Source organism: Oryza sativa, chromosome 10 (genome assembly GCF_034140825.1).
Source record: "Oryza sativa Japonica Group chromosome 10, ASM3414082v1".
Taxonomy (NCBI): Eukaryota; Viridiplantae; Streptophyta; class Magnoliopsida; order Poales; family Poaceae; genus Oryza; species Oryza sativa.
In genome coordinates this window covers 1,831,998-1,847,966 of record NC_089044.1, presented here as the reverse complement: position 1 = coordinate 1,847,966, position 15,969 = coordinate 1,831,998, and the positions used below count along the sequence as shown (strand labels likewise).

The 15,969-nt window shown below is 49.0% G+C and overlaps 3 protein-coding genes across 3 annotated transcripts; 2 read left to right on the top strand and 1 right to left on the bottom strand.

Moving 5' to 3' along the window:
• Positions 1-640: 640 nt before the first annotated feature.
• LOC136353595 (uncharacterized) lies at positions 641-1,908 on the bottom strand. Its single transcript, XM_066304609.1, has one exon. It carries the CDS (start codon positions 1,881-1,883, stop codon positions 804-806), a length of 1,080 nt encoding a protein of 359 aa, XP_066160706.1. The 5' UTR covers positions 1,884-1,908; the 3' UTR covers positions 641-803.
• Positions 1,909-5,807: 3,899 nt separating this feature from the next.
• On the top strand, positions 5,808-8,901 carry LOC107279040 (mitogen-activated protein kinase kinase kinase 18-like). Its single transcript, XM_066304877.1, has 2 exons — positions 5,808-7,352; positions 8,705-8,901. The coding sequence occupies exons 1-2, from the start codon at positions 5,876-5,878 to the stop codon at positions 8,899-8,901; spliced, it is 1,674 nt and encodes a 557-aa protein (XP_066160974.1). The 5' UTR covers positions 5,808-5,875.
• Positions 8,902-10,279: 1,378 nt separating this feature from the next.
• On the top strand, positions 10,280-11,860 carry LOC107278398 (mitogen-activated protein kinase kinase kinase 17). Its single transcript, XM_015758024.1, has one exon. It carries the CDS (start codon positions 10,280-10,282, stop codon positions 11,858-11,860), a length of 1,581 nt encoding a protein of 526 aa, XP_015613510.1.
• The last annotated feature ends 4,109 nt before the right edge of the window (positions 11,861-15,969 follow it).

Here is a 15,969-nt window from a genome sequence, read left to right as displayed (position 1 = left end):
CCAGAAACTGTAAATCTATGCTAACATCGAAAGAAGCTAGTTTTACCATTAATTGAGTTTATACTTTTGTTTCGATATGGTGAAAATATAAAATTGAAAATGTATAGTTAGCTAGTGTGATTATGGAGTACGTCGTGGGTGCTTGGTTTAAAATAAAGAGTCGTGAGTATATAATTTCACTCATAGACTTTAAATCATTGTGCCCATAAATACATAGTACTGGGTAAGCTTTCCGTGGATTTTTTAATGAGTCTAGAGATTTGTTGCTGAATTTTTTCCCTTTGACTGTGTGTTAAATGAGCATTCGTAAGTGTCAGCATTTGTAACAGAAGAAAAATCTTAATTGGATTCCACTTAGCATAGTTTACTGCTACAAAGAAATCACTAGCTACATGAATCTAGAAGTCATTGTACACGGTGGGTGGAGTGTGTGTGGTTCTTTGCTTTTTCATATTAGCAGTTTTATAAGCTGTAAATTATTATGCGTGTAGTTTCAATTGAAGCAAAGACCAGATACCCACTATTGAAAAAGATTACTAAGGAAATAAGGATAAGGTCTCTAATTTAATTACTAACCTCATACTTAATACTTGGTCAGGAGAGTTCTAAGTTCTAACACCAGTGGATCAAAGATCCAAAGTAGCAACAAGGCATTCACATTTGTGATTAGGCTTAACCATTTTCAGTTTCAGACGATGATCTCATTCTCAGCACATTTACAAAGCAAACGAAAAGAAATCCATAAACAACTAAGCCAAAAAGGCTCTGCAACAGCGAAACCAAAGCACGTCGATCGCCGGCGATCACCGGTGCTTCCATCGGAACCGGGAAGACGGCGAGTGAACCGCGCCGGCGCCATGCCGCGGCTTCTTGTCGCCGCCATGTCCCCGCGCCGCAAGGCCATGGCCGGCGTCCCTTGGCATCGCTCTCCACCTCCGACGGCGGCGACGATGACGAGGGACAGTGATCTCCTCCGGCAACGGCGACGGCTTATCATCGAACACCCAAAAGCGTGTGAATGAATCGAAGTCCAAGTCCAACAATGGTGCATAAATCGGTAGCCTCCGTGTCTCTCTCATGGACGCAAAGAGCTCTCCGAAAGGCCACAGCCTCGCCGCCACATACTTCTTCTTCCAGCTCACCTCCGTCGTCGGCTCGCCGTCGTCGTCGTCGCCGCCTCCGATGAGCTGCAGCAGGAAAGGCAGCTTCTCGTACCTCGGCTTCCAGAGCGCGGCGTCGCGGTCGCGGTCCGCGACGAGGCGCCGGAGCCCGGCGCAGGTGCACTCGGCCCTCGCGAGGTCGTCGCCGTCGGGGAGCCTCGCCAGGATGGCCGCCTTGACGTCGTCGGGGAGCGACATGAAGGTGGGCTCCAGCGTCACGCCGTTCCTGGCGCACACGTCGACGAGGACGCGCCGGCACAGCCTGTCGGCGAGCGCGCCCCAGAGCGCGGCCAGGCGCGCGTCGCGCCGCAGCGCGCGCGCCGTGTCGTCCAGCGCGCCGCCGAGGAGCGCCGCGGCGGCGAGCGCGTCGAGGCACACCCAGTACGTGTCCAACCACTCCCTGAACATGGAGCATCTAGCCATGGACACGTACAAGACGAGGTGGCGCCCGTGCGCGCACAGCCTCAGCTGGACGGCGGCGGCGTCGTCCGGCCAGTGCAGCAGCTGCGGCGCGGCGTACCGGAGCGGGAGCGAGGAGGCCGTCCTGCCCACCTTCCTCGGAAGCCGGATGGAGTTGTCGTCGGCGGCGGCGGCGGCGGGCACGAAGCCGGCGTCGAGGAAGGCGGCGTGGGCGAGGATGAGGAGGCGGCCGAGGGGGCGCTCGGCGTCCCAGCGGGCGGCGCCGATGACACGGTGGAGAGGAGAGGTCTTGGGCTTGGCCATGGCGACAAAATGAATGCGTCCTTGCTGGGAAGGATTATATATTTTGCAAGGTTGCAGTTTCGTGTGAAATTCGTGGTTAATTCGAGTAGAAGCAACTTTTTAAAAAAAAATGAAACAAGAAACAGTATGGTCACTGCCACTAATCTATCTGCAACTTGTGTTTAATTAAGTCTGACACTGTCCAGGTTGTCTTTAACCTACACTAGATATATGGTTTTATTCCATTAAGAAAATACTTCCTCCGTTTCACACTATAAGTCATTCTGGCATTTTCCACATTCATAATAATGTTAATGAATCTATATAGATATACTCCCTCCATTCCAAATTGATCTACATATAGTTTTTTTTAAGTTTATTTCTAAATGATCTACATTGTTGTGTTCATTTATTAGGTCTATTCGTTATTTGTGCATTGGAGTAAATAAACATTGATGCATGCATCCATGCACACATGTATTTATAACCCACATACAATATCTTCATTTGTTATTGGCTAGGAAATAGTGGGGATGGTGCATGCATTGAGTTTGTTGCTAGAATAAATATAGTATGAGAGAGTTATTAGTTTTTCTTGGTCTTGGTATACCTATGAAATATGTAGATCGATTTGGAATGAAGGGAGTATATGTTTAGATTCATTAATATCAATATGAATGTGGAAAATACTTGAATGACTTACATTGTAAAACGGAGGGAGTAATAGAGACATGGGAATTAAAAACCAGCCAATGTGAATTGGTCGTCAAGAAATATACCCGTACATTACGATGTATCTATATTATTAGAAATGAATTGATTGTTGATGTAAAAAGGAGCACATAATTTTTCTTAACGAACTTCTCTTTTTTTTTTCTGTTTCTCACGTGAGAGGACCGTTACACGCAAGGAAACATACACATTTTTTATGTAGATATACAGACATTAAGAAATTAAGAAAGTAGGTACAAATAATTGGAGGAGAATTATGATTGATAGTCAAAAGAAAAATAGGTAAAGAGAATTGTTTATTAGTTGAGAGAAGATAGCAGGTGAATAAATAACTTCATTTTAGAATAAATTATTATAGTTAGAAATAGTAATATTTTGGGACAGAGATAATAAGTCATACAGATTAAAAATGTGATACTATGAACGCCATCAGGTCAAAGGAATTTGTCGAAAAGACCTGATTAGTGGGCCTGCAATTAGCAGTATTCTAACTTTTTTCTTTATTTCTTTATCAGCCCAGAGATCAGGAGGTCTGGGCCCGTGTGTCTATTCCAAATCCACGTGGCAATGATAGAAAAAGGAAGAGCGATTAATTAAGTCAGATCAAGTGAGCCAAGAGCACCAGTTTAGCCTAATAACCGTTCATTTTCAGTTACAGATCATGGGCCTGTTTGGGTCTGTTTGGAGAAGTTTAAGATTCTACGAAACAGCTGTTGGTAGTCAGCTTCTGACAAACTGAAAATACTGGGTTTTTCATCTTTTGGCTTAAAGTTCATCTTTTAGATTCTATAATTTTTAGATTCTGGATAAAAACTGAACTGTTTGAGAAAACTTCTGATTCTGGGAGAAGCTACCGCAGCAAGAAGCTCCCTCGAAAAGGCGCCATATATTCTCTCCACATGCAGCACACTGTTTACACCAGCTAAACTAGTCTTCATTTCAGTCGCTTCATCACGTTATTATCATGATGACTTGCTGCATGTTTTTAATATGTTCTTCTTTTAAAAAATATATCTTCCATTGTACTTCTTGATCACTTGTTTTAAGATATTTGTTGACTCTATTTATCAAAATATTTAACTTATGTATGTAATAGTCTGTATATCCATTTAATGACATAATCCGGTCAACAAGAGGTGGTCTCATCAGTGCCGGGTATATTCTCTGCATAGACGAGCTCGAGGTTCATGGTGGGAAAACCCTTATCGGTGCTAGGTTTTGTCAAACCAGCACAGATGTGCTCTTGTCACTGGTGCAATAACGATTATTCCGTACGGTCGAAAGCAATTTTCACGTGTGGATCTTCCAACCGTATGTAACAAAGTATTTACAAAAATCGCTATTTTTATATACGGATGGCGCACCCGCACACGAAAATCTGATTTTTCGTGTGCGGGGTGGTTATGTCGCCCACACGCAAAAATAAAAAACTAAAAAAAAATAAAATCCAAAAAAGCAAAACCCTAACCCAAAAGCAGCCGCCGCCGCCGCCCTCCTCACGGACTCCGTCATCGCCGTCGCCGTCGCGGTAGCCGGATCCGCCGCCTCCCCACCGTCCGAACCCGCCTGCCCGCCACCACCGCCACTGGATCCGGGCGAGGGACGGCCATCGCTGCCAGATTCGGGGGGGAGCAGTCGCCTCCGCCGGATTTGGATGGGGGAGGGGGTGGTCGTTCGCCATCGCGTGCACACTGCCGCGAGCCCGCCGCTCCCGGTTGCCCACCGCCGTGCACACGTCGCTGAGCCCGCCACTCCCGCGCCCACCGCCGTCGGAGCCGGAGGAGGAGGCGAAGAGGCCGGCGCCGGTGCCGGCGGCGTGGCCCGCGGGGCTCGAGCTCGACGCGGCCACGCGGTTCTAGCTCAGCTGAAGTGAGGAGAACATTAAGAGGAGGAGAGGAAAGTGAGGTGAAGATAAGGGGTAGAGAGAGAAGATAAGAGGGAGAGAGAAGGGAAACTCGAATTTTTTGAATAGGTTGAGAGGGAATGGGTATTTTTTCGGGGGATTTTTAACTATTTGCCACTTTTAGATTTGGCAAATAACTATTTGCCACCCCTATCTCAATGACACGTGGGTCCACATGTGTCTATGACATGTGGGTCTAGTGGGAAAAAGTTAATTGCCCCATCTAAATGTGACAAATGGTTAAATATCTCATTTTTTTGTGCAGGTCGATTATTAGGCCCGTCTGTGAAAATTGAGTATTTTTCCGTGCAGGACTGTTAAGATGCCCGCCTGTGAAAATTGATTTTTGCGTACGGTTTTCTTAAGGAACCGCACACAAAAATGGAGGATGATTTTCGTAGACGCGACCAGTCAGTGGCGGAGGCAGCGTGAGGGCTGGGGGGTCTTTAGACCCCCCCCCTACCCTCTAATGAATCATTAGAGCCCCCATTAAGACCCCCTAAAATTTAAATCCATATATCTATCGCAAGGGTGTTAAAATAGACTTTGTCTGAGATTGTTAGAAGGCCCAAAAGGCTGAGGAGTCCCCACTATAATTTTATCCTGGCTCCGCCACTACGACCAGTTATGTTCCGTATGCAATCTAAATGGATCTTTGTACAGAAAAATAGTTTTCGTAGTAGTGCAGTAGCTAGTGTTTGCATCTAACTTGTCGGTATAGTTGACGCTATACAATGTACATGGACAAATATCTGTAAGACTGTAACTGTCCCTCATTGTTCGGTAACTTTACTAGATGATGATTAATTAGCCATTTGATCGCTACTAAAATTGTGAGGTGCATTTTGCAGCTCTTTCGTAGCTGCACTGAGCTAGAAATATCCAAAATTTTAACAATGGATCATGCTAAATCAACACAAAACACAAAACTTGTGCTCCTCGTTTAATTTTCACACAAACGTACTATTTTTTTCACTCCGCATTTTCCTCTCAGTTGTTCACACAGGATAAAATAGAAAGATATACACTAAACACGCCGGTCATTTTTACTTTTAATCCTCGTTTCCTTCTTAATCCACACGGATTATAAAAATAAAAAGAGGTTAACAAGCACGCCTTTCCTTACTTACAGAGTTCCACACACAGGTAAATTTCCAGCTAGCAATTGACCCTATCGGCCCCACATGTCAGTCAGATTACCACACGCCACTCTCGATTCCCCTGTGCGTTTCGGACTGCATGCAAGGGTGGGCCCCACATGCCAGCCTCACGCAATAAATACCCTCCTCGGCACGAGCAGCAGCATCCGCAACAAATTCACAACCCTAATCCGGAAACATCAAGAACTCAACCCAATTCGCCTCCAATTAATTCCCCAATGGCCGCGGCGATCATCGGCGTCGGCGGCGGCGGATGGACGCGCCTCCGCAGCATCGGGCACGGCGCGTCCGGCGCCACAGTGTCTCTCGCGGCGGACGACGCCTCCGGCGAGCTCTTCGTCGTGAAGTCGGCCGGTGATGCGGTCGCCGCCACGGCGAGGCAGCAGCTCCGGCGAGAGTGGAGCGTCATGTCCGGGCTCTCCTCGCCGCACGTGCTCAGGTGCCTTGGCTTTGTCCAGGCCGCCGCCGGCGCCGGCGGCGAGCACCAGCTGCTCCTCGAGTACGCGCCCGGCGGATCGCTCGCCGACGTGGTGGCGAGAAACGGGGATCGCCTCGACGAGAGCGCCTTCAGGGCGTACGCGGCGGACGTGCTCAGGGGGCTTGATTACCTCCACGAGAAGCTCGTCGTGCACGGCGACGTCAAGGGGAGTAATGTGCTCGTCGGCGCCGATGGCCGCGCCAAGCTCGCCGACTTCGGGTGCGCGAGGGTGGTGATGCCCGGTGGTTCGAAGCAGCCGGTGCTCGGCGGCACGCCGGCGTTCATGGCGCCCGAGGTGGCGCGCGGCGAGGAGCAAGGCCCGGCTGCCGACGTGTGGGCGCTGGGCTGCACCGTCATCGAGATGGCCACCGGCCGCGCCCCGTGGAGCGACATGGACGACGTGCTCGCCGCTCTCCGGATGATCGGGTACACGGACGCCGTGCCGGACCTGCCGCCATGGCTGTCACCGGAGGCGAAGGACTTCTTGCGCCGGTGCATGCAACGGCGCGCCGGCGACCGGCCCACGGCGGCGCAGCTGCTACAGCACCCGTTCGTCTCAAAGTCATGCGGTCTCAAGAAAGAAGTCGTGAAGGCGACATGGGTGTCTCCGACGAGCGCGCTCGACGCAGCGGCGGCGTTGTGGGAGTCCGAGACGTCGTCATCGACAGACGATGAGGAAGCTGACGACATGTCGAACAGCCCCACCGGCCGGATCATAGCAATGGCATCCTCCGGCGGCCAGACATTGCCGGACTGGGACTCCGACGACCATGGCTGGATCGAAGTACTCGGCACCGTCTCCATTAACATAGCAAAAAAAAAAACAGCAGCAGCAGAAGATTACGAAGCTTCAGAGTCTCCGGCCAAGAGGGTGAGAGCAATGGCGTGCTCGCCGTCGTCGGTGCCGGACTGGGACTCCGACAACCATGGTTGGATCGATGTCCTCAGCGCGTCACCGGCCGACGACAATGGCGGTGAAGGGAATGCGCCTGAAGAATTCGATGTAGTGGCAGCCGCCGATCAGATTTTCGGCGAAGCTGTGGGTAGCATTGTTGTAGGAGTAGGTAGTGAACAATCTGTAGTTGTTGAGAACCAGGAGGATGAGTTCATCTCCTTGAGTTATTGCAGCGAGAGAATTTTGCTTGTAGCTGTTCATGCTGCTGATAATAATGCGGCCTCTCGAAAGGCCGGAATAAAAGAATGTTCTCATGATCCTCGTCCCTCGATCCCCAGTCGATGTGCTCATAACCTTTTTCTCTCCCTAATCTTCATACAGATCGATAATTCGAATGTAGTCCCCTTCGCTCCGAAATATTGACTTGTTACTCGATTAGAAGCCTCCTAGGACTATTAATCTAGGCAGAGCAGATCCCCTGTTCATAGTCATCATAGAACTACGTGACGTCTAATCAAGTACTAGCTTGGTATATTTTTTTGACAGAGCAAGGGTAGTGAGCTTTATTGGCATGGAAGGTGTTGATGTCGGAGGCCGGAACAGTGCCTCGCAGAGTCGCAGTCCAGCGTGGAGAGGTGAAGGATGAGTTAGAACGAGTCCTGCTGCACTTGAGCGCGCCGCATGGTCCCTCAGCCTGGTCGGGGGTATAGATGGCCATATGGCCCGTGGCCCGTGGCCCGGCCCAAAGCATGGCACGGCCCGACTGAGGTCGTGCCCATGTCGGCCCGACCCGACAGCCGGGCCATGCTTGGGCCACACCTTCAGCACGTTGGGCCGGCACAGCATGGCCCGGTCAAATAAAAAATATAGAGATGAAAAATAGACTTAAATAATCGTATAAGGCAAGGCCCAAGACAAGAGGTATACAAAATAGATTTATTTTCCAGCCATTTAAACACAGCCCATAGAGTTGAGGGACCAAACATAGACTTTTATGTGAGGAGTATACAAAATAGACTTATTCTCCAGCCATTTAAACACAGTACACAGAGTTGAGGGACCAAAATTAGACATTTTCTGTGAGGAAGCACGATAGCCCATCGTGCCTTCGGGCCGGCCTGGCACGGCTCGAGTAGTATTGGGCCGTGCCTGGGCCGTGTATGCCGCCCGTGAGCTGGCACAGTACAGCCTGGTGCATCGGTCGGGCCGTGCCGGCCCGACAAGCCTCGGCCCAGGCACGGCCGGGCTTGGGCCGTGCCGTGCCGGGTGGCCCACATGACCATCTATAGTTGGGGGTGATACAGCGGCTGACCCTGAAGCCTATGATGAGCAAAATAGACTTGCAAAAGGGCGTGATATTGTTCTATAGGCCTGAGTAGTACGTTGGCGTGTGCGTATATACCCCATCTTTGTTTGTAGGGAAGCTGCTACTATTGTTTGTCAGCTCAGGCGAGGTGAGGAAGGGGCGTGAGAGTGGGAGGAGGAGGAGGAAGGGGAGGGGGAAGGGGTTTTGTTTGGCTCTGGCCCAACGGTTCAGGAGAAGGAAGGGATATAGGAATTGGTGGTTGAGGCCAGGCTGAGCGTTTTGGAGATGATCTTGTACTTCTTGACGATCTCGACAAGCCAGTCGATGCCTATACATGTTGGTCATTTATGCCCTATGCCCATTCGAAGGTGTCACTATATATCGCATGCCCCCTCCGAAGCCCATTGTTGTTGTTGTGCTCGTCATCATGGTCCTTGTCATCGTTGCCAGACCCCAGCGGTACTGCGCCACCAAGGTCACCAAGATGGGGGTGGCCAGATCCGGATGCCATGCCCATATAGCTACACACCTCCGAAGCCCATCTTTGTGCCCGTCATACTACTAGGCCACCGAGATACAAGCGGGCACATCTCACTACCATGTCCAGAGGCTCACTAGCACTCGGGGCTTAGGGGATGGTGGCTTGCATTGGATCTAGCCACCTATATGATGTTAAGGAGAGCATATTCAGTGTCCTCCGATATCAGGGAGGTTGGATCTGGCATCTCTAAGGTGGTGGCCGGTGCTTGGGGTTAGGGGGTGAAGATGGTGGTGGCGGCTCGTTTTCGGGGCCAGAGGCGATGATGGCTGGAGTTCGAGGACGGATCAAGGAGGCAACAACTGGCTCGAGTCCTTGGGAGTTAGAGTATATATGTTAGAAAGAGATAAATTAAAGAGAGGGGATAGCAAGCGAGAAATAAAGAGGAGACGATGACGTCAACACGTGGTAGGAGCGTATGACGTAGTATGTCCTCCATGATAGGTTAAAAGAAAGAGCCATAATAGATTATAACTCATTTTTAGCGATTGTTATTTATAAATCGCACTTATGTCTTTATTATGTCTGGTGGGCCATATGATTGGACCTGCCATATATGTGGGGTCATCATATATGATCTTTGACGGTTTATAATTTTGACTCATCATAGATGACATCATATACAGGTAGTTCCCTTTTGTCATATCTCGAATGGTATTTTTTTTTTACATGTTAGAGCTCATGTTATCTGAGACGGATCACTTTGACCGGTTATCTTGGTTCTGTAGTAGTGAATGGAATATAAAGTAGCACAAACATACCTTTAACCGTCCCTTATTGCATGTTTCAGGGACTTTACTGGATGATGATTAATCAACCATTTAATCACTTCTAAAGATATGAGGCACATTTTGCACCATAGATCTTAATTTCTTAGCTCGATGACCACATTGACTAGTCTTGGACCCACAAAATTTCCATATATAACGACGAGAGAGAGAGTAGTTCTTAATAATTTATTTTAACATTTCATTTTTTTACAATGGATCATGCAAAAACGCAAAATTTGCTCACAAGCGTACTATTTCTCACTCCACGTTTTCCACCCCATGGTTTACACAGGGAAAAAAATAGAAAGAAATACACTAAACACGTCTATCCTTTTGTTTTTACCTCTCGTTTCCTTCTTAATCCACATGGATTAAAAATAAAAAAGAGGATAATAAACACACCTTTCCTTAACAGAGCACACTGGTAAATTTCCAGCTATAGCAATAATCTTGTCGGCCCCCTCGCTTCTCTAGTGCATTTCACAGTTCACACTGCAATGCGCGGCGCTACGGGTCCCACATGCCAGCCTCACGCATTAAATAAATACTCTCCTCGATCGACTCGAGCAGCAGCATTCGCAACCCTAATCCGGAAACACCAACAACTCAACCCAGCTCTCGCCTCCGATTCCCCAATGGCCGCGGCGATCATCGGCGGCGGCGGATGGACGCGCCTCCGCAGCGTTGGCCGGGGCGCTTCCGGCGCCGTGGTGTCGCTGGCAGCGAACGACGTCTCCGGGGAGCTCTTCGTCATCAAGTCGGCCGGCGAGGGCGCCGCGAGGCAGCAGCTCCGGCGAGAGTGGAGCGTCATGTCCGGGCTGTCCTCGCCGCACGTGCTCAAGTGCCTTGGCTTTGTCCAGGCCTCCGGCGGCTGCGGCGGCGGCGAGCACCAGCTGTTCCTGGAGTACGCGCCCGGCGGATCGCTCGCCGACGTGGTGGCGAGAAACGGGGGTCGCCTCGACGAGGGCGCCGTCAGGACGTACGCGGCCGACGTGCTTAGAGGGCTCGACTACCTCCACGGGAAGCTCGTCGTGCACGGCGACGTCAAGGGGAGTAATGTGCTCGTCGGCGCCGATGGCCGCGCCAAGCTCACCGACTTCGGGTGCGCGAGGGTGGCAATGCCCGGTGGTTCGAAGCAGCCGGTGCTCGGCGGCACGCCGGCGTTCATGGCGCCCGAGGTGGCGCGTGGCGAGGAGCAAGGGCTGGCCGCCGACGTCTGGGCGCTGGGCTGCACCGTCATCGAGATGGCCACCGGCCGCGCCCCGTGGAGCGACATGGACAACGTCCTCCCCGCGCTCCACAAGATCGGGTACACGGACGCCGTGCCGGACCTGCCACGGTGGCTGTCACCGGAGGCGAAGGACTTCTTGCGCGGATGCCTGCAACGGCGCGCCGGCGACCGTCCCACGGCGGCGCAGCTGCTACAGCACCCGTTCATCTCCAAGTCATGCGGTCTCAACAACAAGGAAACCGTCAAGGCGACATGGGTGTCGCCGACGAGCGCGCTCGACGCGACATTATGGGAGTCCGAGTCGTCGTCGACCGACGGCGAGGAAGTCGACGACATGTCGTCGAACAGCCCTACCGGCCGGATCAGAGCAATGGCATGCTCCTGCCAGACATTGCCGGACTGGGACTCCGACGACCATGGCTGCAGCTGGATCGAAGTCCTCGGCAGCGTCTCCATTAATGTAGCAAACAAAACAGCAGCAATAGAGCAGAGGGTGACATCAATGGCGTGCTCGCCGTCGTCGGTGCCGGACTGGGACTCCGGCAACCAAGGCTGGATCGATGTCCTCAGCAGCGTCTCCATTAGCATAGCAAATAAATTAGAAACAGCAACAGCAGCAGATAACGTATCTTCAGAGTGTCCAGCCAAGTGGGTGAGAGCAATGGCGTGCTCGCCGTCATCGGTGCCGGACTGGGACTCCGATCAAGGATGGATCGATGTTCTCGGTGCATCACCCGATGTCGTAGCGGCGGAAGAATTCGATGTAGCGGCAGCCGCCGATCAGATTTCCGGCCAAGCTGTGGGTAGCATTGTTGTAGGGGTAGGTAGCAGTGAGCAATCTGTAGTTGTTGAGAACCAGGAGGATGAGTTCACCTCCTTGAGTTCTTGCAGCGAGCGAGTTTTGCTTGTAGGTGTTCATGCTGCTGATAATAATGCGGCCTCTCGGAAGGCCGGAATAAAAAGATGTTCCAATTTTTCGTGCTAGATATGCAGTTTCCCTTCCATAATTTTCGGTTAGATATATAATTTGTTCTTGATAGGAACTTAGCCTACTGAGACGATAATTTATTTTATACAGAAGACAAACTGATTTTTGAAACGGAAGACAAAGCGATTGATGCCAAAAGAAGGCATTCATGGGTTTGTGTACTGTAGCAAATCCGACAACGCCTGCCCAGGGTGCTATATATATTATGCCAGAAGCCGAAAATAGGTGGGTTTTTCCGTATACTGCTCTTGCTTACTATATTAATACAATAGTGTATAATAGAGTGATAGATTGGGAAAGTGATGTCATCCCTCGAGGGGATATTCCTTCGTTTCATGCATGCCACCTAAATATAGTCATCAAATTTTTTTAAAAAAATTTGGCAAACATGCAAGTTAAAATTCAAATATGCCATATATTAATATGAAATATATGACTCCACAAACATGCAAGTTAAAATTCAACTTCTACAAGTTTCAACAAAAATAACAAATATATATGCGAATGTACACAACTATTTTCATTTTAATTTGTTCATTTTGTTGTAACTTGCGGAAGTGAAATTTGGTGTTGCATCTTTGTGAACTGATATATTTCATACTAATCTATGTTGTCAATTTTTTTTAAATTTTTTTTACAACTATTTAGATGACATGCAAACAACAAGGGGAGATATCCCCTCAGGGATGAAAATCCATATCCTGATAGTTTCAGTTGTTAGAAATACTAGCTAGCTAGGCTGGTTCCCGCTTCCCTGCTCCTTTCTGCTCCCAAAACAAATACTAGGTGCTTATGCTTAAGAAATCATCACATCCTTTGATTTTTTTTTATCACCAACATCGTATATTTAGGGATGGAGGTAGAATTATTTTTGCGGCCGAGGATTGGGTGTCGCGGGGCTCCAAGTGGCTGTTGCCGCTCAACGCCGCCGCCGCACGGGCCGCTGGGCGACCGTGCCCACCTAATCGCCACGGGAAACGGCCGGCGAGAATGGGACGGCGCACCGGCGTTTTGTTCGTAATGACGGACGACGCAGGCAAGCCGGCGCCGGTTGGCTAGGGTCCTTGCCGCGGCTTGCGCGATTGCGGCCGCGCGGAGTCGAGGCAAGGCGCGGGGACGGGACGGCGAGCCTGCCGGCAAGAGGGAGAAGGAATGGACTTTATCGCCTACCAGCTTGGCCAGAGAGAGGAGAAGAAGATGGGCCGAGTAGGGAGGTCAGATAGACTTTTTGCAGAGAACAGAATGAGGAGCTGGGTTGAGGGGAGTTGTTGAGGGGAGGTCAGATAGACTTTTCCAGAGAAGAGAATGAGAAGAACAATGTCGAATAGAATTTTCATGAAATCAATACTTAGAAAAGAATATTAGATAGAAATAGCCCCCGAGTGAATGCTTAAAAGGTGACATGTTATAATATGTATGGAAAACTGAAAATGAATTAAATTTACAGACCAATGTTTTTGTATATGAGCGTCTTCTCTTTTACCGACTTCGATCAGTCAGTTTGTTGAGTCATACACTCTCCCTAGCCCCCAGCCTTATCGTCGGAGAATCGTTCTCGGAGGATAAGGCTCTTGGACCCTTGACCTACCTTGGTTGAAAAATCGCTTACCCTAGCCCCCAGCCGTGAAGTTGGAAACCCAATTTCCGATTACACGGCTTGGTTAATACGCACGGTGAGAACTCTTACATGACCAGATCTTACATGGTCGTTCGTCTATGCATTTCCTGACAAGGCCTTATCCGCTCTGGGCGTCCCCAGCCGAAGTTCCCATAGGTTCCTTGGAGGCCTTGCTAGGGCGGTGTAAAGGGACCGTAGGATTGGTTTCAACTCTAGGTGTCGTCGTGGTAAGGGATCTATGGGTAAAACACTTGGCGATATTGTGTACCTGATATCAACTTTATTGAAGTAGAGGTAGTGGGAGAATCGCTACACCTCTGGCCGAAAACTAGTTGTAGCCCTAACTCGACCACCTGAAGTAACGGTAGTGGGAGGATCGCTATGCCTCTGGTTGGAAACCAGGGGTAGTTATAACTCGACCACTTGAAGTAAAGGTGTGAGAGATCGCTACAGCCTACTGGTTCGAAAACCAGGAGTAGCCTTATCTCTCGACCGATTGAAGTCGAGGTACGAGAGATAGCTATGGCCTATTGGTTCGAGAACCAGGAGCAGCCTTATCTCCCGACCGATTGAGGTCGAGGTACGAGAGATAGCTACGGCCTACTACTTCGAGAACCAGGAGCAACCTTATCTCCTTACCGATTGAAGTCGAGGTGCGAGGACCGCTACGCTGCTGGTCAAAGACCAGTCGTAGTCGTACCTCGTCCATCTGAAGTCGTGGTGCGAGGACCGCTACGCTATTGCCGTAGTCGTACCTCAACCATTTGATGTCGTGGTGCAAGCACCGCTACGCTATTGCCGTTGTCGTACCTCGACCGTTGGAAGTTAAGGCGCGAGAGATCGCTTCGTCATACTGGTTCGAGAACCAGGAGTAGGGGCCTCTCGATCGTCTATAGGGGCGCTAAAGTTGGTTTGTTACATGTGCATCTCATGTGGCCAGCATGACTCACATATCCAACTTATAGCATATCCGGATATCCGTTCGCAATCATGTTGGGTGATCAAGCTGACAACGTTCGCGAGAAATTATCCGTTAACAACCTTGTCTCGAACAGCCCAGCCATGGTCAGTGCTATGAGATAGGTCGTCGGTCATCGTTGGTAGGTTGGGTGTGACAACTTTGCATTTGTCGAGAACGTTCTCAATAATGCATGTGCTTGATCACAACCTACTCGAGTGCTTAGTCATTCCTGAAAAATATTTTCTAGAAGGCAAGATATATAGTAGATAATATCGAGTATGTACTCAGAAAACTGCGTGGATCTTCTAGTATTATCAGGATATAACGGGCAGATTAAATATCAGGGATTATGTAAACCGTAAACAAGCATGATTTATCATAAGAAAATAGAGCAAGCCCGTAGCATTAGACCATAGTTGGTTTAACGTCGGAAACACTCGCACAATAGATATTATATAAAAAACATGCTCTAGTTAAACATAATAAATCATGGATCTGACAATATTATATAGATCAGAAAAGTAAGTACGATAATTTTTTTATGAAATATCGCGTACCTGTGTAGATATATGCCAGATATATCTACGAAAATAGTATATATTAATTTAAAAAATTAATCTACTAAATACCTTTTAGCCAATCTGAATTGTCCTCCGTGATTAGCACGTGTGGACGGCTTACCTATGTATACAAGCATACCTATGGCTAAAATAGCCTTCGGTACACACCATGCATTACTGTACATGGGTCCCACCGCATGCATGCTTAATACATGTGTAGATGCAGTCGGCTAGTTGCTTGATTGGCGGGTAACGACGTGTAGTTGACTCTGGTCTGCTGTAGGCCAATATAATACTACCTCCATACTAAAATGTTTGACGCTGTTGACTTTTTTAAAAATGTTTGACCGTTCGTCTTATTTAAAAAATTTAAGTAATTGTTAATTCTTTTTCTATCATTTAATTTATTGTTAAATATACTTTTATGTATACATATAGTTTTACACATATCACAAAAGTTTTAAATAAAATGAACAGTCAAATATGTTTAAAAAAATTAACGGTGTCAAATATTTAGGGAGGGAGGGAGTATATCAGAAACCGATGAGGATACGTACACCTCGTCAATTCTCCGAACACGCTAATCGTCAGACCGATCACTGATGTCGTCGATACCCGGCGGTAATTCGTCGAACTTTTTGGCGGTCGATGTTAGTTTCCGAAGTAGCCGACATGGACCAAAATCCCACGGTCGACATTAGTGAACTAACGTCTTCCGCGACGGCAATGTCTTCAAGCTTGGTCTATCTCGCCGGATTAAATATTTGACGACAATGGTTCCGATCTTGTTGGACGACATACTCCGATCGGGTTAGATCTCCTCATAGCTGAAGTTGTCGAGTAGCTTGTTGTTGGAGAATCCATCTCATAAACCCATTTCATCGAAACCCTGAAGCACCAAAATCTCCCAACTGCGCGCGCCACTGTCGATGTTTGATGTCGCGATTCTGATATTTGCATAGTATGG